Source organism: Cervus canadensis, chromosome 15, assembly GCF_019320065.1.
Source record: "Cervus canadensis isolate Bull #8, Minnesota chromosome 15, ASM1932006v1, whole genome shotgun sequence".
NCBI lineage: Eukaryota > Metazoa > Chordata > Mammalia > Artiodactyla > Cervidae > Cervus > Cervus canadensis.
Genome location: NC_057400.1, coordinates 66,473,200 through 66,496,325, shown reverse-complemented (window position 1 = coordinate 66,496,325; position 23,126 = coordinate 66,473,200). Strand labels below are relative to the sequence as shown.

At 36.3% G+C, this 23,126-nt stretch overlaps 1 protein-coding gene across 3 annotated transcripts in view; it reads right to left on the bottom strand.

Moving 5' to 3' along the window:
- Positions 1-23,126, bottom strand: part of GULP1 (GULP PTB domain containing engulfment adaptor 1) — a 315,347-nt gene that overhangs the window by 96,062 nt on the left and 196,159 nt on the right. For all 3 annotated transcript variants that reach the window (XM_043488361.1, XM_043488359.1, XM_043488360.1), the window contains exons 3-4: positions 22,877-22,951; positions 16,549-16,610 (exon numbers count right to left, since the gene is read on the bottom strand). In XM_043488361.1, the coding sequence (XP_043344296.1) occupies positions 16,549-16,610; positions 22,877-22,904 (90 nt within the window). In that variant the 5' untranslated portion in view covers positions 22,905-22,951. The remainder of the gene's footprint in view (positions 1-16,548; positions 16,611-22,876; positions 22,952-23,126) is intronic.

Below are 23,126 nucleotides of genomic sequence, written 5' to 3'. Positions count from 1 at the left end.
TGATCTTGATGAAAACATTATTTATTTATTTATTTTTTTAATCATTTTTCACTTTCCCACCAAGCTACAGTATCTCCGACCTGTCCTTTTTACATAAATCCCTTAGTTTCATATTTCAGGTTTCAGAATGATACTGCTTGACTCATTTGAGACCAAATTAAACTTTACCTGTTTTTACATTCTTTGGCTATGAACAAGCTTTATTATTCCACATATTGCCAAACATAACCATGTAGAAATATGATATAAATAACAAATGTATCCTGTATTCAGAAAATCCCCATTTTAGGTGCTTTTAAGATGAAGAAGCATTTAAGGATAGATAACACCAGAAGCAATTTCATCCAAGAATTATATTAATAGAAATACCATTAAGCAAAGCACAATAAGGGAAATAAAATAAAAAAGCTTAGACTTTGTGGCCTCCCTGTTAGGCAGGCAATATAGAGACTTTGATCTACTTGGCTCACATCTTTGCCGAACTCTTGGCTCCTTTTTTTTATTTTCTGTCTGGTTTTAAATGAGGTCCAAGGGATCAGTTACATCTTATAGAGGAAGAGATTTCATATCAGTATATACAAAAGGTAGACATGTATACATATTCAATTTATCTCTGGTTTCATTCATCTACCTGCTAAGTAGGTTATCTCTTTAAAATTGGGAATTATATAGTACAATGGAAAGAAAAACAGATGTTGAATAGGAGACTTGATTTCCAGTCTTAATTTTACTATCTTGTTATGGACAATTTTAGCAAATCACTTAACCTCTCTGGGCTTCAGTTTACTTTATCAAGAAAATGATGCTGGGATAAACGATTCCTTAAGTCCTTTTCAACACTAAAAGCCTTTGCACCTTTAACACATATAATATCTTTTTTTGGTAAGATACTGTAGTCCATAGTGAAATATAAGGAATAACTAAGGTGGGATTTTTTAGTTTCTATTCAGTAATTTCTAACAGCCATATCTGAGCTTTCTCATATAGAGTAATAGTTCACAATGATGACGATCTTCAACATTATGTTTAATAACTATTAAATGCCCAGATCGGGACGATCTCCTGGAGAACACTCCAGTATTCTTCCTTGGAGAATCCCATGGACAGAGGAGCCTGGTGGCTACAGTCCACGGGTCGCAGAGAGTCGGGCACGACTGAGCACATGCTTCAGTCCAGTTTAGTTACTGCGGTGGTCATTTCACAATATATACAAATACCGAATCTTCATGTTGTACACTTGAAACTAGAATAATGCTGTATGTTATATCTCAATAAAAATATGACAATAATAAATAAAATTTAAAAGAAATATTTCAATTACCTGGGAAAACTTGGGGGGGGGTATTTAAAATAGGCCTATGATTTTCAAAAATTCATTTTATAAATTCATCTCAAGAATTGAGAAGTTAGGTAATGTTTAGTGTTTACTGTCATTGTTTTTTTCCCATTTATTCCTGTATTTTAGAAACAAATACCAGTCATAAAGTCCTAATTCAACAAACTTCCTGTTTTACTATATTCTTCTTATTTGTCCTTAGATTGTTTAACATGAAAAATGCTTATATCGTCCCACTCTAAAGAAAACAACGGAAAAATAATACAGCTTTCTAAGTTTCTTTTAAGAATCTGTCAGTGTTGATGTGGCACATAAAAGGACACTTCCAAATGGTTACAGATGCAAGATTATTATCAATAAATATAATGGTATACGCCATTTTTAATGAAAGGACAGTTAATTTATATGCTCATTCAACAGATTTTAAGAAGTTTGGAATGAATATAAGTTGTGCATATTAGCATTATTGAGAACTTATAAAATCTAGGACAATTTACTTAAAGGTATTACTTAAAACTGATTTTTTAAATGGTTTTGAGACTAACTAAAAACTTATTTTTGAACAAATAAAATGAATTACATAGAATGCAATTGAGCTCTTCATGTTTTTTACATCCTCCCTGGTATCTACAACCAGCAAAACTGGAGAATGTTAATGATTCCGCCTGTTACAAAGCTGCTGTAAGGAATCTCCTGAATTTGGAATTTTAAACTATTTTGAATGTTTTAGCAATTCATCTCATTGATTACAAAGATGTCGCTTTTGCCCAACTTTTAATGCTTCCACAGGGTTCAATCTGAATATTTTTATTTCGTGACTTCCTTTGAAAACATGCATTTATCTTTATTTTCGGCTACGCTGGGTCTTTGTTGCTGGGTGAGGGCTTTGCTGCGGTGAGCAGGGCCCCCCAGCCGTGGTACACAGCTTTCCCACTGCAGATCATGGGCTCTAGGCCTGTGGGCTCAGGGGTTGTGGGTCACTGGCTCCAGGAGCTGCAGCTCACGGGCTTAGTGGGTCCATGGCATGTGGGGTCTTCCCAGACCAGGGATCAAATCCATGTCCCCTGCACTGGCCGGGGGATTCCTTACCACAGACCACCAGGGAGCGCCTTTTATTTATTTATTTACTTTTGACTTTGCTATAAATACCATGTATTTTTCAGATTCAAATGTTCTTCTAAGTAAAAAACCAATATTAACATTTCATTGAAGGGTTATTTACCACATATTCACTAAACATAATTTTAGAAGCATTAGTAAAATGATTAAGTTTGTATTAAAAACCTTCCTTTACCATGATTCATTAGACCACATAATGTTTTACTATTCTCTTTTCATTAACATCTTACTTATAAAACTGAGTAACAGTTTTAAAAGGTTGATGTGGACTTCCTTATAATTCTGAATTTGATTTGAAAACCCAGATGATCCTCACATTAACATCCTGCTTCAGAAGGCAGTTGTTGAAAACTCAGAAAAACAGGAAAGTATGATCACAAGGGTAATTTTCTTTAATAATCAAAGCCTTCTCTGGTATATTAACCTACAATGTCAGCAGCACTGTGTCCTGCCATGCTTGCAGGAAAAGCCATTCCTTCCCCAGCTGAACTTTTCAGGTTAGCCACTATACATACCCTGGCTGCTCTCATTGTTTCTGATGCAATTTTTTGTAAAAAAGGACATGATATCTGTATTAGAAAATGTATTCTAAGAACTTAGAGATGTATTCTCACCTCTGAGAATACATGCTTGTAGATGTATTCTAAGAACTTGGCTATTTTTCAGATAATAGTGCAAGGCTAATTTATTCTCAAGAGATAATAACAGCCAGTCCAGTTCCAGAGTTAACAGAACACTTTTTATAATAAAGATATTAATAAACTCTTGATACCTAAGAAACAGACCAAAGGGATTTTTAAAATATATTAAATCATTTAAGCCTCACAGTTCAATAAGGTAGGCATTAATTTCATTTTATAAATGAGAATACTGAGGGACAGAAAAGTTACATAATTCAGATATTAGCTTGCGGGGGCGGGGGGGGGGGCTGAAATATGAACCCAGATAGTTTGATTGGAGTGTGAAGTCAAGTGGGCCTTAGGAAGGATTACTACGAACAAAGCTAGTGGAAGTGATGGAATTCCACCTGAGCTATTTCAGATCCTAAGAGATGATGCTGTGAAAGTGCTGCACTTAATACGCCAGCAAATTTGAAAACAGCAAAGGCCAAAGGACTGGAAAAGGTCAGTTTTCATTCTAGTCCCAAAGAAGGGCAATGCTAAAGAATGTTCAAACTACTACACAACTGCACGCATTTCACATGCTAACAAGGTAATGCTCAAAATCTTTCAAGCTAGGCTTCAACAGTACATGAACCGAGAACTTTCAGATGTACAAGCTGGGTTTAGAAAAGGCAGAGGAACCAGAGATCAAATTGCAAATATCCGTTGAATCATAGAAAAAGCAAGAGAGTTCCAGAAAAACATCTGCTTCTACTTCATTGACTACACTAAAGCCTTTGACAGTGTGGATCACAATAAACTGTGGAAAATTGTTAAAGAGATGGGAAAACTAGATCATCTAACCTGTCTCATGAGAAACTTGTATGCAGGTCAAGAAGGAACAGTTAGAACCAAACATGGAACAATGGACTGGTTTCAAATTGGGAAACGAGTACATCAAGGCTTGTATATTGTCACTCTGCTTGTTTAACTTATATGCACAGTACATCATGCGAAATGCCAGGCTGGATAAAGCACAAGCTGGATCAAGGTTGACAGAGAAATATCAACAACTTCAGATATGCAGATGATACCACCCTAATGGTAGAAAGTGAAGAGGAACTAAAGAGACTTTTGATGAAAGTGAAAAGAGAGTGAAAAAGCTGGCTTAAAACTCAACATTCAAAAAAATAATATCATAGCAAGTGGTCCCAACCACTCATGGCAAATCAGTTTATTTCAGTTGTCTCTCAGCTGTGTCTGACTCTGCAACCCCATGGAACGCAGTACGCCAGGCTTCCCTATCCATCACTGCTCCTGGAGCTTACTCAAACTCCTGTCCATTGAGTCAGTGATGCCATCTGACCATCTCATTCTCTGTCATCCCCTTCTCCTCCTGTCTTCAATCATTCCCAGCATCAGGATCTTTGCAAATGAGTCAGTATTGGAGAGTCAGCTTCAACATCAGTCCTCCTAATGAATATTCAGGGCCCATTTCCTTTAGGATGGACTGGTTGGATCTCCTTGCTATCCAAGTACTCTCAAGAATCTTCTCCAACACCACAGTTCAAAAGCATCAATTCTTTGGTGCTCAGCTTTCTTTATAGTCCAACTCTCACATCCATACACGACTACTGGCACAACCATAGCTTTGACTAGACTGTCGTTTGTTGGCAAAGCAATGTCTCTGCTTTTTAGTATGCTACCTAGGATGGTCATAACTTTTCTTCCAAGGAGCAAGTGTCTTCAATTTAATGGCTGCAGTCACCGTCTGCAGTGATTTTGGAGCCCAGAAAAATAGTCTGTCGCTGTTTCCACTGTTTTCCCAGTCGATTTGCCATGAAGTGATGGGACCAGATGCCATGATCTTTGTTTTCTGAATGCTGAGTTTTAACCCAACTTTTGAACTGTCCTCCTTCACTTTCATCAAGAGGCTCTTTAGTTCTTCTTCACTTTCTGCCATGAAGGTGGTGTCATATGCATATCTGAGGTTATTGATATTTCTCCTGGCAATCTTGATTCCAGCTTGTGCTTTTTCAGCCCAGCATTTCTCATGATGTACTCTGCATATAAGTTAAATAAACAGGGTGACAATATACAGCTTTGATGTACTCCTTTCCTGATTTGGAACCAGTCTATTGTACCATGTCCAGTTCTAACTGTTGCTTCTTGACCTGCAACAGATTTCTCAGCAGGCAGGTCAGGTGGTCTGGTATGCCCATCTCTTCCAGAATTTTCCACAGTTTTTTGTGATACACACAGTCAAATGCTTTGGCATAGTCAATAAAGCAGAAATAGATGTCTTTCTGGAACTCTCTTGCTTTTTTGATGATCCAACGGATGTGGCCACTTTGGTATTTGGTTCCTCTGCCTTTCTAAATCTAGCTTGAACATTTGGAAACTCATGGTTCACGTACTGTTAAAGCCTTGCCTGGAGAATCTTGACCATGGCTTTGCTACTGTGTGAGATGAGTGCAATTGTGAGGCAGTGTGAGCATTCTTTGGCATTGTAGATGGGAAAAAATGGAAATAGTGACAAACTTTATTTTCTTGGGTCCAAAATCACTGCAGATGGTGACTGCAGCCATGAAATTAATAGATTCTTGCTCCTTGAAGGAAAAGCTATGACAAAACTAGACAGCATATTAAGAAGCAGAGACATCACTTTTCCAGAAAGGTCCAAATTGTCAAAGCTATGGTTTCTCCAATCATCACACACAGATGTTAGAGCTGGACCATAAAAAAGGCTGAGAACCAAAGAATTGATGCTTCCAAATTGTGGTGTTGGAGAAGACTCTTGAGAGTCCCTTGGAGGGCAAGGTGATCAAAGCAGTCAACCCTAAAGTTAATCAACCTTGAATATTTATTGGAAGGACTGCTGCTGAAGCTGAAACTCCAATACTTTGGCTACCTGATGCAAAGACCTAAATCACTGGAAAAGACCCTGATGCTGGTCAAGATGGAGGGCAGGAGGATGAGGGGGCAACAGAGGGTGAGATGGTTGGATGGCATCACCGACCCAATGGACATGAGTTTGAGAAAAGTCTGGAAATGGTGAGGGACAGGGAAGCTTGGCATGCTGCAGTCCATGGGGTCACAAGGCTTCAGACATGGCTTAGCTACTGAACAACAAAAAAGTTTGACTGAGAAGTGACTCTTCCAATCACTGCAGCTACCATGTGTCTATTGAATTGAGAGCATTGATGGAGTTACTGCGCTGCATCTGGGCATACCAATACCACAAATCTAGATTTTAATTTCCCCGTATTAATGACTATTGCATACATTTAGCTAGAAGTTTCAAACTTAAGTGGCTTAAGATGTGGCTTTCAACTAACTCAGCGTTAGTATACACAGGCTGTAACCACTGTCATATTTGAGATTTCATCTGTTTTTTGTTCTTTGTTGTTTTTTCTCTGGTTTTGTTGTTGTTGTTGTTGTTTTTAAGCCAAGCAAGAGCTTACAGGCTATAAATGCTGAGAGAGAGCAGGCTGTGAAGAATGAAAAAGCCTGGTTAGAAACTACACAACTCACTAAGTAAGGAAGACCTAGAAGGTCACAGCTCAGCTGAATCTTCTCTCTTGTCAAACATACCAAGTTTCAAATAATGTGTGTTTCATATATGAAGTTGTGATACTTCTAGAAATGAATGAAATGTAACAATCTTTTTTTTTAAAACCTCTCTTTGATCTTTGTATTTCACTTGTTGGTCATCATTTATTTAGTTTTCTTCCAAACTTTTTGTTTCATGTTCCTGTTCTCTCTCTCCAAGGAAGTCATAAGGTTTTAAGGTCAAGACCCATGTTTCTATTTGTTTTGGATTCACTCACTTTCAGAACTTGGAACACAGTAAGCAGAAAATCAAGGAATGCTGACTCTTTACTGCCACATGGTGCAGAGTAGTATAATCTCAATAGAATTGCATTCTTATATTCTTTGACAAAGCTAGAAATTTCATAAAAAGATAAATACATCATCCTTTTGGGAGAAAGATATATTTTAGAATAAAACTTTTAAAAAGTCAATGTTTTTCATGAACGATATCACAATTCTTCACGTGAGAAATGACTATCTCACACCAACAGAATAATAAGTTCATGAAAAGTTTCCCAGTATTTCACCTTTTTATAGAAAGGACAGTTCAGCAGTGTCACCAAAAGATGAGAGGAGTGAAAACACTATCGTCCTCCTTTGTGACCCCATGACTGTAGCCACGGACTGAAGTCCACCAGGCTCCTCTGTCTATGGAATTCTCCAGACAAGAATAACTGGAATAGGTAGGCATTCTCTTCTCCAGGAGATCTTCCTGACTCAGGGGTCAAACTTGGGTCTCCTGCATTGCAGGTGCATTCCTTACTGTCTTAGCCATCAGGGAAATCCCGTAGTCTACCTTCAGTTCAGTTCAGTTGCTCAGTCATGTCCGACTCTTTGCGACCCAATGATCGCAGCATGCCAGGCCTCCCTGTCCGTCACCAGCTCCCTGAGTCCACCCAAACCCATGTCCATTGAGTCAGTGATGCCATCCAGCCATCTCATCCTCTGTCGTCCCCTTCTCCTCCTGCCCCCAATCCTTCCCAGCATTAGGGTCTTTTCCAATGAGTCTACTCTTTACATGAGGTGGCCAAAGTATTGGAGTTTCAGCTTCAACATCAGTCCTTCCAATGAACACCCAGGGCTGATCTCCTTTAGTATGGACTGGTTGGATCTCCTTGCAGTCCAAGGGACTCTCAAGAGTCTTCTCCAACACCACAGTTCAAAAGCATCAATTTTTCGGCGCTCAGCTTTCTTCACAGTCCAACTCTCACATCCATACATGACCACTGGAAAAACCATAGCCTTGACTAGACAGACCTTTGTTGGCAAAGTAATGTCTCTGCTTTCAAATATGCTATCCAGGTTGGCCATAACTTTCCTTCCAAGAAGTAAGCATCTTTTAATTTCATGGCTGCAATCACCATCTGCAGTGATTTTGGAGCCCCCCCAAAATAAAGTCTGACACTGTTTCCACTGTTTCCCCATCTATTTCCCATGAAGTGATGGGACCAGATGCCATGGTCTTAGTTTTCTGAATGTTGAGCTTTAAGCCAACTTCTTCACTCTCCTCCTTCACTTTCATCAAGAGGTTTTTTAGTTCCTCTTCACTTTCTGCCATAGGGTGTGTTATCTGCATATCTGAGGTTGTTGATATTTCTCCCGACAATCTTGATTCCAGTTTGTGCTTCTTCCAGCCCAGCGTTTCTCATGATGTGCTCTGCATATAAGTTAAATAAGCAGGGTGACACTACACAGCCTTGGCATACTTCTTTCCTGATTTGGAACCAGTCTGTTGTTCCATGTCCAGTTCTAACTGTTGCTTCCTGACCTGCATACAGGTTTCTCAAGAGACAGTCACATGGTCTGGTATTCCCATCTCTTTAAGAATTTTGTACAGTTTATTATGATCCACACAGTCAAAGGCTTTGGCATAGTCAATAAAGCAGAAATAGATGTTTTTCTGGAACTCTCTTGCTTTTTTGATGATCCAGTGGCTGTTGGCAATTTGATCTCTGGCTCCTCTGCCTTTTCTAAAACCAGCTTAAACATCTGGAAGTTCACGGTTCACGTATTGCTGAAGCCTGGCTTGGAGAATTTTGAGCATTACTTTACTAGCGTGTGAGATGAGTGCAACTGTGCGGTAGTTGGAGCACTCTTTAAGGGCGGTCAAAAATTACCTCTAAATTTACACTTAAATGTTCTAGTTATAACAGCAATAGAAAGCGAATCCACTATCCACCTATAAAGCCTATCAGCTTTGCATTCAAAATATACTCAGATGCCCACACTCTTCTCCTTCAGCTCCTACTCAGCATCAAGCCACAGTCACTATCCTTGATGAGCCTCTCCACTGGACTCCTGATGTGGGTTCACCTTTGCCTCTTGACAGCTAATTTCTGTTAAAAGCTTGTTTCACTTGTCACTCTTTCTCTCAAAACTCTTTAAATTGAGTGTTTCTCAAATTTTACAGTGACTGATGCTGGAGAGGTGGAAATTACCCTTCTTGAATTCTTGTGACTGAACTAATAATATAATTAATACAATATAGATTAATAGGAGAAAAAAATATATTTTAATTCACATACAATGAGGTCTTACAAAAATAGGACTGGACTTAAGAAGTGTCCACAGCACGCAGCTTTTATACTTTCACATTTTTTTAGACAAAGAAACAATAAATTTGTGAGCTACTAACAGGACAAGGAAACTTGGGTTCGGAGTGTTCGGTTAGTGAAGCATCTAAACAGAATCTGGGCTTGTGGTACTAAAGCAGTAACGAGGTTGGTGCATACAGGCTCCCCCTCCAAGTCCCCTATCTCTGGTAATATGGGTGCCCTTCCACCTTCAGATGCAGGCAGGGGGGACCTACCTTTAACACCAAAGATTTATTCAGTGCTTTCAGGGAGACAGAAAGGAGGGTTAGCGTGTCCCTCCTGTGTTGTGATTTTTAAAGTACTTTTATTTAAACAAATCAATATGCCACTGTGGCATATTTGGGGGTAGCATGGTCTGAGCCCTCAAGAACTATAGGTAGGACATATTCTGCCCTTTCTGCTCTACTCCACATGTAGTTACTATTACTTCTCTATAATCCACTGAGTTCCACCATCCGGGGCCTGGCTAGTACTTGGCTAGGCAAATGTGGTCCTACCTTGCCCGTGATAGCTGATCTGCAAATGCAGCCACAGGCCTCTGCCCTCTTCAGAGACCTTCCCTGACCACTTCATGTAACACAGCACCCTCTTTCCCACTTCTCCCAACCCTCAACATTTTGCTTTACTTTTCTACATAGTAATAACTACAGTCTGGCATGCTATATTAATAAATAAAATAGTGTGTTAACACTACATTATTTATATGAGTATTTACTACATAATATGTAGTATGCTGAATAAATAACACTCAGTTCAGTTCAGTTCAGTTCAGTTGCTCAGTCGTGTCCGACTTTTTGCGACCCCAATAACACTAATACTGTATTAATAAAATGCACATTGTTTCCTTATTAGCTGTCTCTTTAAAAAGTCTTATTATTTTGCTTATTATATGTAAGTCCCAGGGAGCCGGGATCTTATCTGTTTGATTCACTAATCAATTCCTATTGTCTCAGTGAGAACCTGGCATAAATTAGGAGCTCAATTCAAATGAATACGTATATATACACAAATGAATCTATATTTACACTTTACCATATGTTTCTATTACTCATACCATGTTAATTTGCATGTTTCAGAAATCACATTAAGACATCATATTCAATGAGGACATGTGGTTAAACTTATATGTGGATCATCTCTTCTATTAAAAATTAATTGTTCTCTTAAGAAACTCCCCCTCCCCATTATTATTTCAAAATTTATAGTTAAAGCTGGTAAAGTCTTTAGTATTACGTATAGGCACGTTACTGTTTAAAGGCAGTGGCTTTCAAACTCTCAATAAGATTATGAACCATGGTTTTCTGGAGAAAATTGATGTTTATCTTATGCATTCTGAAACTTTTTTTTTTCTCTCTTTTATCCTATTTCATCTTTAATTGCATACCTATAATGACCCACTGCATTGATTTTATGACCCAATTTTTTTTCACAGAACATAATGTTCAGTTTGAGAAACACCACTACAGGGTACATAGGAAATATGTAGAATTCCCAATGATTAGTATTAATGCTGTCACTGCTCATAAAAACAACAACAAAAACAACAAAAGGAGACTAATGAATGCTACATTAAAAAAAAAAACTTTTGAAAGCAACGACTATATTTTATATCTTTATGTGATCTGAAATAGGTATACTGTGAATATTAAATGAGTATTTGCTATACAATATTAGATAAAATGAAAGAATGTGGAACTAAAATACGTTCCTACAAAAGAAACTAAAGGAATTAGAATATAAAAGTAGAATATTACTTTCAAACTTAAAACATTTAAATGTTATTACATATTTCCCCAGGAAGAATTGTAATTCTTAAACAGCTCTGCTAAATTTATCAGATTAATTTGTAACCAGTGGTTGCCAAAAACGAAGTGATAGGAATCTTTTAGCGATATGATCATTCTCTCAGAGAGAATCAAGATATATATTTTTGTCTTCCCCATAAACAAATTATTCCTTGGTTGCATCAATTCTCTCCCAGGAATATTTAGCACATCTTTATTTTCCACTATATGCTGATCTACTATTCTATATAAACTTGGAAATATTCGCTTGTACCATTAAAGTAACTTTATAAGAAGTTTAATGTCATCCTTTCTCTCTCGATCCAAATAAACTTTCAGATCCCCATAGATTTATATTCCTAAACTCCTATTTGATTAGTTCACTATACAAAATGCTTCTCCTACCATTGAAAGCTTTCTCAACTCATCTGTAAGGCCTTGTCCATCATTAGTGGACATTACTTCTGATGGTCAGTGTTATGCGTTAACTTTACCAGGTTATACTATCCAGTTGTTCAATTAAATACTAGTCTAGGAGTTGCCATCAAGTTATTTTGTATATCATGCTTCTCTGGCAGCTTATCTTGTAAAGAATCTGCCTGCAATGTGGGAGACCTGGGTTCAATCCCTGGGTTGGGAAGATGCCCCAGGGAAGGGAATGGCTACCCACTCCAGTATTCTGGCCTGGAGAACTCCAGGGACTCCAAGTCCATGGGGTCACAAAGAGTCAGACATGACTGAGCAACTGTCACTTTCTTTATTTTGTAGATACAAATAACATCTATAATCATTGACTTTATGTAAAGGAACTCATTCTGGATAAACTGGTTGGGCTTGATACAATCAATTTAAAGGTCTTAACAGAGCCTAACTGCCCTGCTATGTTCCTGGGGAATGAGAAATTCTACCTGTGATAGGCGTCAGTTCCTGCCCAGCAGTTTTCAGCCAGTGCTTTCTGACGGTCTTCATTATGGATTGCAGATGCCTGGCTGGCCAGAACCCTATCCCCAATTGTGTAGCCCATATCTTGAAATAAATGTGTTTATGTGTGTGTGTGGTGGGGAGGGTGGGTGGAGGAGGCAGTGGTGGTGGTCCATTCCACTAGTTCTGTGTTTTAGTTGGAACCTTGGCTGACAAAGTACTTTACCAGTGTTATTATTTTATGCCCAGCCCAACTCTTGTCATTTTGATGGCTTTAGGCCCTCTTGACAGAGTTCATCCTCCTCCAGATGTCTCAGCTTGAAATGGTCATTCCACTCTTTTTTTGACCCTTGGAAAACCTAACTCACTCCTCCTTACATAAAACAGGAATGACTACCACTATACGAATCTCCATAGCACTCTATTAAGCGTGACTTGAATGGGAAAGAACAAGATTGCCTTTTATGTGAGTTTTTTAAAAAGATATTTCCCCATGACATTAAGCTCCATAAGAATATATCGGCTATGTCACATAGCTCTGAAACTTCACCAACATTCAGTCAAGTTTTAGCAATAGTGCCTTATACATACAAGTCATTTAATGAACTAATGAATAATGAAGTGTTATGAGGTACATTCCAATCCCAAAGAAAGGCAATACCAAAGAATGCTCAAACTACCTCACAGTTGCACTCATCTCACACACTAGCAAATTAATGTTCAAAATTAATGCTCAAAATTCTTCAAGTGAGGCTTCAAGAGTACATGAACTGAGAGCTTCCAGATGTTCAATCTGGATCTGGAAAAGGTAGAGGAAACAAAGATCAAATTGCCAACATCCGTTGGATCATAGAGAAAGCAAGAGAGTTCCAAAAAACATCTACTTCTGCTACACTTACTATGCTAAAGCCTTTGACTGTGTGGATCACAACAAACTGTGGAAAGTTCTTAAAGAGATGAGAATACTAGACCACCTCACCTGCATCTGGAGAAATCTTTATGCAGGTCAAGAAACAACAGTAAGAACCAGACATGGAACAACAGACTGGTTCCAAACTGGGAAAGGAGTACATCAAGGCTGTATATTATCACCCTGCTTATTTAACTTATATACAGAGTATATCATGTGAAATGCCAGACTGGATGAAGTACAAGCTGGAATCAAGATTCCTAGGAGAAATATCAATAACCTCAGATGCAGATAACACCACCCTTAGGGCCAAAAGCAAAGAAGAACTAAAAAGCTTCTTGATGAAAGTGAAAGAGGGGAGTGAAAAAGTTGGCTTCATTCAGAAAACTAAGATTATGGCATCCGGTCCCATCACTTCATGGCAAATAGATGGGGAAACAGTGGAAACAGTGGCTGACTTTATTTTTCTGGGTTCCAAAATCACTGCAGATGGTGATTGAAGCCACCATGAAGTTAAAAGACACTTGCTCCTTGGAAGAAAAGCTATGACCAACCTAGGAAGCACATTAAAAAGCAGAGGAATTACTTTGCCGACAAAGGTCTAGTCAAAGCTATGGTTTTTCCAGGAGTCACGTGTGGATGTGAGAGTTGGATTATAAAGAAAGCTGAACACCCAATAATTGATGCTTTTGAACTGTGGTGTTGAAGAAGACAGCAAGGAGATCAAACCAGTCAATCCTAAAGGTATTAATCCTGAATATTCATTGGAAGGACTGATGCTGAAGCTGAAGCTCTAATACTTTGCCCACTTGATGTGAAAAACTGACTCATTGGAAAAGACCCTGATGGTGGACAAGATTGAAGGCAGGAGGAGAAGGGGATGACAGAGGATGAGATGGTTGGATGCCATCACCCACCTAATGGACATGAGTTTGAGTAAGCTCTGAGAGTTGGTGATGGACAGGGAAGCCTGGTGTGCTACAGTCCATGGGGTGGTAAAGAGTTGGACACAACTGAGCAACTGAACAGACGGATGACATACAGAAAAAGCAGCCAATCTCTGAAGTTACACTGACTTCAGTTTTTTAAGCCTGGCTCTGTCTTACTAAGTTTGCGACAATTCTTTTGTTTTTGTTGTTATTTCATCTGAGTCATGTCTGACCCTTTCGAAACAACATGGACTGTAGCCTGCTAGGCTCTTCTGTCCATGGGATTTCCCAGGCTTGAATACTGGAGTGGGTTGCCATTTCCTTCTCCAAGGGATCTTCCTGACCCAGGTATCAAACCCGTGTCTCCTGCCTTAGCAGGTGGATTCTCTACAACTGAGTCCCCTGAGAAGCCCTGTGACAATAGGCATAATATTTAAACTTTCATCCTTAGTTTTCTCTTTTGTGAAGTGATGATAACATTAATAATCACTATATTGGTTCAAATAAATACTAAATCATGTAAAAACACACCAGAACAGCACTTGGCATATTTTGAGAGTCAATGAAATGTAACAATTTTGTTATTATCTTGGATATGTTATTATGCATCGATTCATAAAATACATGCATATTGAATAACTAGAGTGAGACAGGCACTTTGGTAAAGCCAGTGAAAAATTACAAAAGATAAATTAATGATTGCTAACATTTACAAGTAGTAGTTATTTTATTCCAGATACTGTTTTAAGACTTCATGTAACACCTTTATATCTATAACAATCCTAATTGAGAAATTACTCTTATCCCTATTTACAGATTAATAACCATAGGCTAAGGTTAGATAATTTGCCCCAAACTACACAGCTAGTCAGTGTTGGAGTCAAGATTAAACCAAGGCAATCTGGTTATAGATTCTGGTTTTTACTTCTGTTGCCCCAAGGTATTTTCTGTGGACATGGATTTGCTTTGCAAGTGACATATACTCTCAGAAGAGACAGAGAAAATTTCCAAAAACACCTACTAAACACTCAATCTTTAAAGTGCCACAAAGAAGGGAATTCAGAAAAAAAGAACATTCTTCAAATATTTTTAATGCTACTCGGTCCACAGGATCTCACTCAGGAGACCACATGAGAAGGAACGGAAGCAACCTGCTCCTCCACGTTTGACCGACCCCAGTGCGGCCGACGCTGCCGGGCCCTCTGCTCTCTGTGGGGTGTCTTACAGTCATCATGGGCCCGTGAACCAGCACAGGCAACGTAGCCATGGAGACAAGCGGATGGCCACTGTCTCATTAATTCAAAGAGTTAATGATAGTTCTAATTACAGTAAACTTTTTTCAATCCTTTATAAACAAGTTTTTAAAATGAGGTACTTCAATCGTTTATAAAAGTGAATAATGTCTGGTAGTTTCACATGAAGGATATAATTCTATTATGATTGATAACAGAAAAAACTGGGCATGGGCTTTAAAGTTATAGTGGTTTTCTTCATTAAATTTTTTTCTATGAAGATTTCATGCAGTGTATCAATAGGTAACATGAGGAATATCTGTGGAAGAGACGGGTAATATTAACTTTGTTTTTTTTCCTCTTAAGCTATTAAGTAAACTTTTCATGCTAATTCATGGCAATCAATCCGCATGTTAACTTTACAGGGGAATTCATGAGCATCGTAGTGATTTCCAGTATGTTAATTTTACAGAGAAAGCATTTTTGAGTATTTTCTTTGCTGCACAGTCAGGCAGAAAACATGTAGTTGCTGTACGCTAGAAAGCTCACTGCTGAGCAACCCTCTAGAAGAATTTCTTCTAGATGGCCTTTTAAATGCTGCTTCCTGCTGATTCAGACTCAGACCAGTGCTCTAGAGGTTTCCCAGAGAGCTCTCCATTCAATAATTTTTTAGAAAATCTTTTCCTGAAATAATTCTTCATAACTAATCTCTTTATATCACACTAATCCACTGTTCACTGTTCATAATAATAATTTTACCATTTTCTATCTCCTCCCCTGCCATTTCTGAAGTTGCTTAAGTTTGGCCCACTCTCTTATTCCCAAATACAACTCTTTAAAATTCTCTTCTGTCTCTTCCAAATTTAAACAGACTTCTCTGAAATCTACTCTGTGTTTAGTGTTCATTAATTATAAAATAACACCTTTCTTTAAAGACCCTTCTGTAAATGGCATTCATTCATTTGGACAGTCTTCCAACAACAGCAGTGAATCAAATCTTTGGACACATGGAGTATGGATTGCTTCTATTTCTCTATTAAAATGCAGGACTTGAACAAAAGATTCATACAAAATATGCACTTTTCCTGTGTTTTCTTAATAGTTTAAGCTTTGTTTGTCTCTCTTCTTTGTGTGTTATAATTGCATTCATTAAAATTGAAGCTCATTTCCAGACTAGTTTTGTATTTGTCTGTGTAATGAAACATTAAGTATTTTTAAAGGAAACTAATTTATTTGTTGTTTTGTTTCTTAAGTCCATGATACTGCAAATAATTTTAACAACAGCCAAAGTCATTTGAAGAAAATACACTCATGACTTAAACAGAAATTATAAAAAGAATACTTATTTAGGAAGTAAAACAACTTCCCTTATTATATGCTACAAAATTACTTTATTTATGCAAAGATTTTTCAGGGATTATCTACTAAGAAATATCAAAGCATAAACAATCTTTCTAAGATCAGTCATAAACTAGCAATAATACTATAGCAAAATAATATTCAGTAATACCATATGAACTATTTTACCTTTGCATTATAGGGAATGTAATGTTTTGATAAAGCCTCAGGAGTATGCATCCATGTTTTGTCTGCAATGAAGAATACACAATGTTAAATTAAAACATGGGTTCTAATGATGTCATATTCATGCATTAGCATTTATAGAGTCTGATACGGGTGGGTACACTCCTAATTCTAAGACAGTTTTGCTAAAGTGAAAAAGAATAGCTAGTCAGATATAAGAACAATATAACCACAAAGTAATTATAAGATTTTCTCCTTAACTTAAAAATCTTTTCCTTTTATAAGTTTTCAAATAATAAAACAGTTCTGAATTTTTTAAAGAATATATTTTTAAAAACCAGTTGGGCTATGAGTAATTACATCAATCATGTGAATAACTATGTTTTTCTTTCTTTCACTTGATAGTCTCATGAATTATAGGTTATTTTTGCTAATTACTTTTACAATAAATAGCAATCTGCTCTTTACTCATGACTACTATTCTTTAGTATCAAAAATTGACAATTTGTAAGGGGACATTTTAACATTAGACTAACAACTACATTTATACAAAACTGAAATAAATCAATCTACTAAATTCACTGAAAAATTAATATTACGATAGTTTTTTAGTCTCGATTTAGAGAAACATTGCTTGAGTGTCAACTATCAGGTGTTTCAGATATAAATAATCTTAAATGCAGTAATTTGAAATCATTACATGATTCAAATTAATGTAGTAGAATAATGAAGCTTCCCAGGTGGCACAGCAGTAAAGAATCCACCTTGCCAATGCAGGAGACACGGGTTTGATCCCTGGAGGGGGAAGATCCCCCTGAAGGAGGAACTGGCAACCACTCTAGTATTCTTGTTTGAAAAATCCCATGGACAGAGGAGACTGGCAGGGTGTTGTCAATGGGTTACAAAGAGTTGAACACAACTGGGCAATTGAGCATAGTAGAATAGTAGAAATAAAAGTAACTAAAAGAATAGAAGATATTGAAAGTAATTTGTATTATACATTATTAACAATAATAGAAAATAAATTTTTCATTCAATTTTTGAATTTGATTTATATATTCCACATATCTTCCAAAACATTTTGTGGAACATATAAGCAGGAAAAAAGCAAAACATGTTAATGTTTACACAAATCAAATTTGTCTGTTTGTTTTTTTTTACAAACTGCAATTGTCTGTAGTAAAACTTCTCAGTCTTCAAATATATTATCTTCTTAAGTGGATTTTTGTGAGTATTTTACTCCTTATGGGAATTCAAAAATTTAGAATCAGTACTATAAATAGAATAAAATTAAAGACATATTTTTACCATGAAAAATATACATAAGTATATACATAAGTATATAAAATAAAAATCAGGTTACTAACAAAGCATTTTTAACATTCAATTAAGAACATTTAAAAAGGATGGTAACAGAAACAAGTTCAATACCATTAATATGTTATCAAACTGGGGGAATGTGAAGACAGAGAAAATGGCATACATTTCTGGGATTTTAATTATTTTAAACCATTTAAAGGATACTGCATTATATATGAAACATGTTTATGGGTTACAATGCAACATTCAAAAAAATTTGAAGACAAAACCATGAGGGATCTATAAAATCCTGTGCTCATGGTGCAATTTAGGGCTATTTCTGACTGCTGAAGTGGACACGTGACAACTGCACTTGGGTGAAATATCCTGAGAAGCAATACATCCTAGGCTTCAAAAAACAGCATTATATACAGACATTGACATATAAAACTATTTCTTGTATGGATTTTCATTTTAACAATTTTATGACTTTAAGATTTTATGATCCGTACTGAATAGTGATATGACTAATTCAAGAATAATTTATACTCAGATGTGGAAAATAGTCGTGCACTTGCATATTAAAATAAATAATCACAACAGTATACATCAAAGTAATAAAAACACCAAAGACTTGCCTTCAGGAAACCTAAAAATATATCTAATTTCCTTTTTTACCCCTTAACACAATTACTTTCATGTCTCTTTTTCCAAGACACTAAAGATAGCTCAGGAGGATGTAAAGTCTAACTAAACTTTGAATATGATGGTTCATTCCAATCCTGAGGCAGAGAGGTAATTGCTTTTTCCTATAAGACACTATTATTTGAAAACCGATGATACTGCCTTTGTTATAGTCTCATACTGCAGTAACCTAAAAAGAGGGTGGGTATATCCAATTGTTACTGGTGACAGACTGAAATAATCACAATATTAAATTACCACCGGATAAGCTGCAGTTGCTACAATGACAAAAGATCTACACCCACACACCAAGTGCAGACAATTTAATGGGTGTTCATTTCATACCTCTTGTATAGGTAGTGCACTTACTAAACCTGAAGGGTTTCCAAAAAGGAGTCGTTAATGTCATTCTAATTTATACTTTGGCAAAAAAAAAAAGAACAAACCTATATGCTAACTTAAATAGATGTGGCTGACCTTGAAGAGAGGGTATAGATGATGGTCTTTGGTCATTTTATGGACCCACAGAAGATATTAGATACAGAGAATTGGTGAAGAAATAGGAACATAGACACTAGAATGTGTTCCTTTCTTAAAATTATAAAATATAATCTCTAACTTAATAGTGAGAATTCACATAAAAGTAAATGTCAGCATTTCAAAATATTTGACAGGTGTCAAACCACTTTTGGAGAAGGAAATGGCAACCCACTCCAGTATTCTTGCCTGGAGAATCCCAGGGATGGAGGAGCCTGGTGGGCTGCCATCTATGGGGTCGCACAGAGTCGGACATGACTGAAGTGACTTAGCAGCAGCAACAAACCAATGAATCTGGTGTTCAAAATGTATTTAGATTTAGAGTTCATCTAGAAAGGTGCAAGAAACATCATTGTTCTCATTATCATAAGAGCTTAACAAAGTGAAAGCACCTATTTTGAATATATTAAATTTAAAACTAAGTATTGATGGATGAATGGATATATCTGAATACAATTTTTCATGAAAAGAAAATTACTGAATTATATTTAAATATTATTGAAATTTCAAGTGCTTTGTACTACAATTATACCTACTCATCAGTATATCAACTCATATGTTAAAGAACACAAAGTATAACTAGTTGAATTATTTAATCACATTTATTCATGTGCTATGTTTTATGTTTTTTAAATTATTTTTGACATAAATAGAACATAGGATTTTAAAAATTCACAAAAGTAAGCTAACATAGGGAAAGAAGATATAAAACATTTATTAAAATGTTATCTATGATTATGAGGTTAGATAATTTTTACATAGCTCTTCAAAATAGTCCAAAATGATGCAATTCTAAGTATATTCAGATTTTTTCAGAACCTACGAGCACTTCTGCCTGTGTGCATGCTAATTCGCTTCAGTTGTGTCTGATTCCTTCAGACCCTGTGGACTGTAGCCTGCCAGGCTCCTCTGTCCATGGAATTCTCCAGGGAAGAATACTGGAGTGGGTTGCCATGCCCTCCTCCAGGGGATCTTCCCAAGTGAGGGATCGAACCCAGTGACCCAGGGACTGAAGCTATGTCTCTAAAGTCTCATGCTTTGGCGGGCTGGTTCTTTGCTACCAGTGCCACCTGGGAAACCCATTCTAATAACCATTAAAGCATTTGAAAAGAGAATCAGTGAAATGCCTGGCCAATTCAAAGAATACCAGACAAATTACTAATTGGAAGATTTAATAAAAAGAAAAGAAAATTATGTTTAAGTTTAAGATAACAATCTCTTTTCCTTGGGTTTCTGAGAGCCAAGATGACTTAGTAAGTTTGCATGTAATAACTGAGAAAATTGGATACATGAAATAAGTTTTTAATGATAGAAGACAATCTTTCTTTGTTTCGAGTACAGTGAAGTATATGTTGATACTAGTTATTGGAAAGATGACTTGACTTACATGTTTTCTAGAACTATAATTACAGTTCCCAATGGTCAAGATGTATGAATTTGCTCATAAAATTCCAGTTCTGCATCTCAAATTAAAATTCAACAGATAGTGCTATTGGTTGAAATTGGAGCACAGGCTCCAAGAAGTTTTCTTTAACAACCATATTAAATGAAAGCATTTGAAGTGACTGGTGAACTTAAGGTAGAATTTCTGCACCGAGTTCCAACTGAATTCGAGTGAAATACTGATCAATAATTTACTGATAAGGATATTTAATCATTAGACTTGCAAAATAAGAGGAGTCAAAAGAAATTTAAAGAAAATGAAACAAAACAGAAAATAACAAGTGCTTCTGCTTCTTTATTCTCTATCAATAATTTTCCTTATAGTTGTACTCCTACTGTCTTCAAGTAAGACAAATATACAATCACTGTTTACTCATCTTACTATTCAACTCTTGGGATTTCTCAACTAAAAATCACTCCAAATTACCTTCAGATAAAGAGTAAATTAGAAAAAAATCGAAGCTCTAGAAGTATCTTTAAAAAATATGATAGTATGTTTAAAGCGGTAAGTTGTGATGTAAGGTTTTTTATTACTTTATTAAAAATACTTCCATATTTCAGAGAATTATTTCCAGATATTCTACTAGGTAAAGGGAATAAAAAGAAATGTGAGTTTATTTTTGGTATATGTTTTAAATCGGAAGCAAGCTACAAAACACAATAAGTGTCATTTGCCTTACCCTTATTCTGAAAAATAAGTAAAATAATAAATTCTTAGTTTTCTAGGGTTGAAAAGTGCCTGAAAGTTCTTCACATTACCTAATTTCTACTGAATATATTAATCCTCTGAACCATATCCAAATGTTTGAACACCTCTCATTTCAGAAAAGAAAACAAAAATACTTTGAATAATTCCATTATATTTTGGCAAAATTTTGTTGGAATTTTTTTCCTATGTTTAATCTATGACATTATGATTTACACCAATCTTTATTAAACTTTGTTCCATAACCCAATGACAGCATTCAAACATTAAAAGGTCTTCAAACATTGCAAGACCATACCATGGGTTCTCAGCCATGCTTCCACCTGTAATCAGCATTGAAGTCATCCTAGCCTTTTTCAACCAGGCATGTTACAATGTGTCAGTCCCTTAATGCAAGAACCCACTGCCTGAGGACATGGAGGAGAATGGAATGATCTATTTCCTGGTTCAAGATAGTTCATTATTCATTCATTAGAAAATGAACTGGAATCTTGACTTTATTTTTTACCTATGCATGTTTTACCTACATATTTTACCTACACAGCAAAGTTTAGCCATGTTTTACCTACACAGCAATTAACTGCATTTTCTAAATAATAACAATATAGAAATAAGTACAGAAGTGTTGTATTTTCTGAACCCATGTTTGGCAATTAACAGTATCTTATTAACTGTATAGTGTAGATTATGAATTAACTCATCATTTTCTCCCCACATACCTACAATCCTACCACATCTGTTATCTCTTCCCACTTTCAGTCCCCTAAGAACTTGAGTAGCATTATTTAAGTATTCTCTCCCACTTCATTTATAGTATGTTAAACAGGAAAGAGCCCAGTGCCCACCACCAAAGAACTCCTTCTAGAATGGCAAGATACATTTTTTAACTCTACTGAACTAGACAAAACTATCAAATTTTTCTATCTTTCCTATAAATGTATCATGAAATATTTTGTCAAATGCCATGTTTTCCTGCACTTTAAGAAATAACATGGAGAAGGAAATGGCAACCCACTCCAGTATCCTTGCCTGGAAAATCTCATGGACAGAGGAGCCTGGTGGGTTGCAGTTCATGGGGTCGCAAAGAGTCAGGCACGACTGAGCGACTAACACAACAACAGCTGTTTCTTTCATTCCTGTACTGATAATTATGATATATTTAAACTTGCTTTAAATTTCTACTTTAAAACTAGTAACAAATTTATTTTGGTCTCATTGCTACCAATTCACTTATTGTCAATCCTATACAGTTTTCAACAATAAGTGAAGTGTACGTGCAAACACACACCTACACATAAGTTAATTTAAATCACTATAACCTATGTAAGCTCAGGAAATTTAGCACTACATGATGAAAAGTGAAGTTAGGACCAACTTTTTAAGTCAGATCACTATTTTTTGCAATTTCACATCACAGAATAAAACTTCCAGAGAACATATTGTCATGTTTTCTGGACTAAATATATTAAACAACTCCACTCTTTCATTAGGCTGATAACCAAAGAAGGTTAATTAGCAATGTCTGCAGGTTTCTGTTCTATTCTAACTTCATTCTGAAGTCACATGGTTTGATAATCAGAAAAAGGGATTTCTTAACATCTCTGCTTGATTTTCCCAATAATATTGAATTGACTCCCAGGTTCTATAAATGGGTACACTTACCTTTCTTTCTGCTAAAAGCACGGTTCATGATGAAGCTCAACCAAACTGATGTTCAGTTCAATCACACTTTATATCCTATAAAAACATAAAATAGCAAAGCTTAAATAAAGGAATGTTGAACAACCCCTTTTATGCAAACTATTTTAATTGCAAGGTCTTTTTAAATTTTTTAGATGTTTATAAACCATATTCTGAAATATCCTGAAGGACAATGGGTAAGAATAAACATAATAAGAAAACACATAAGAAA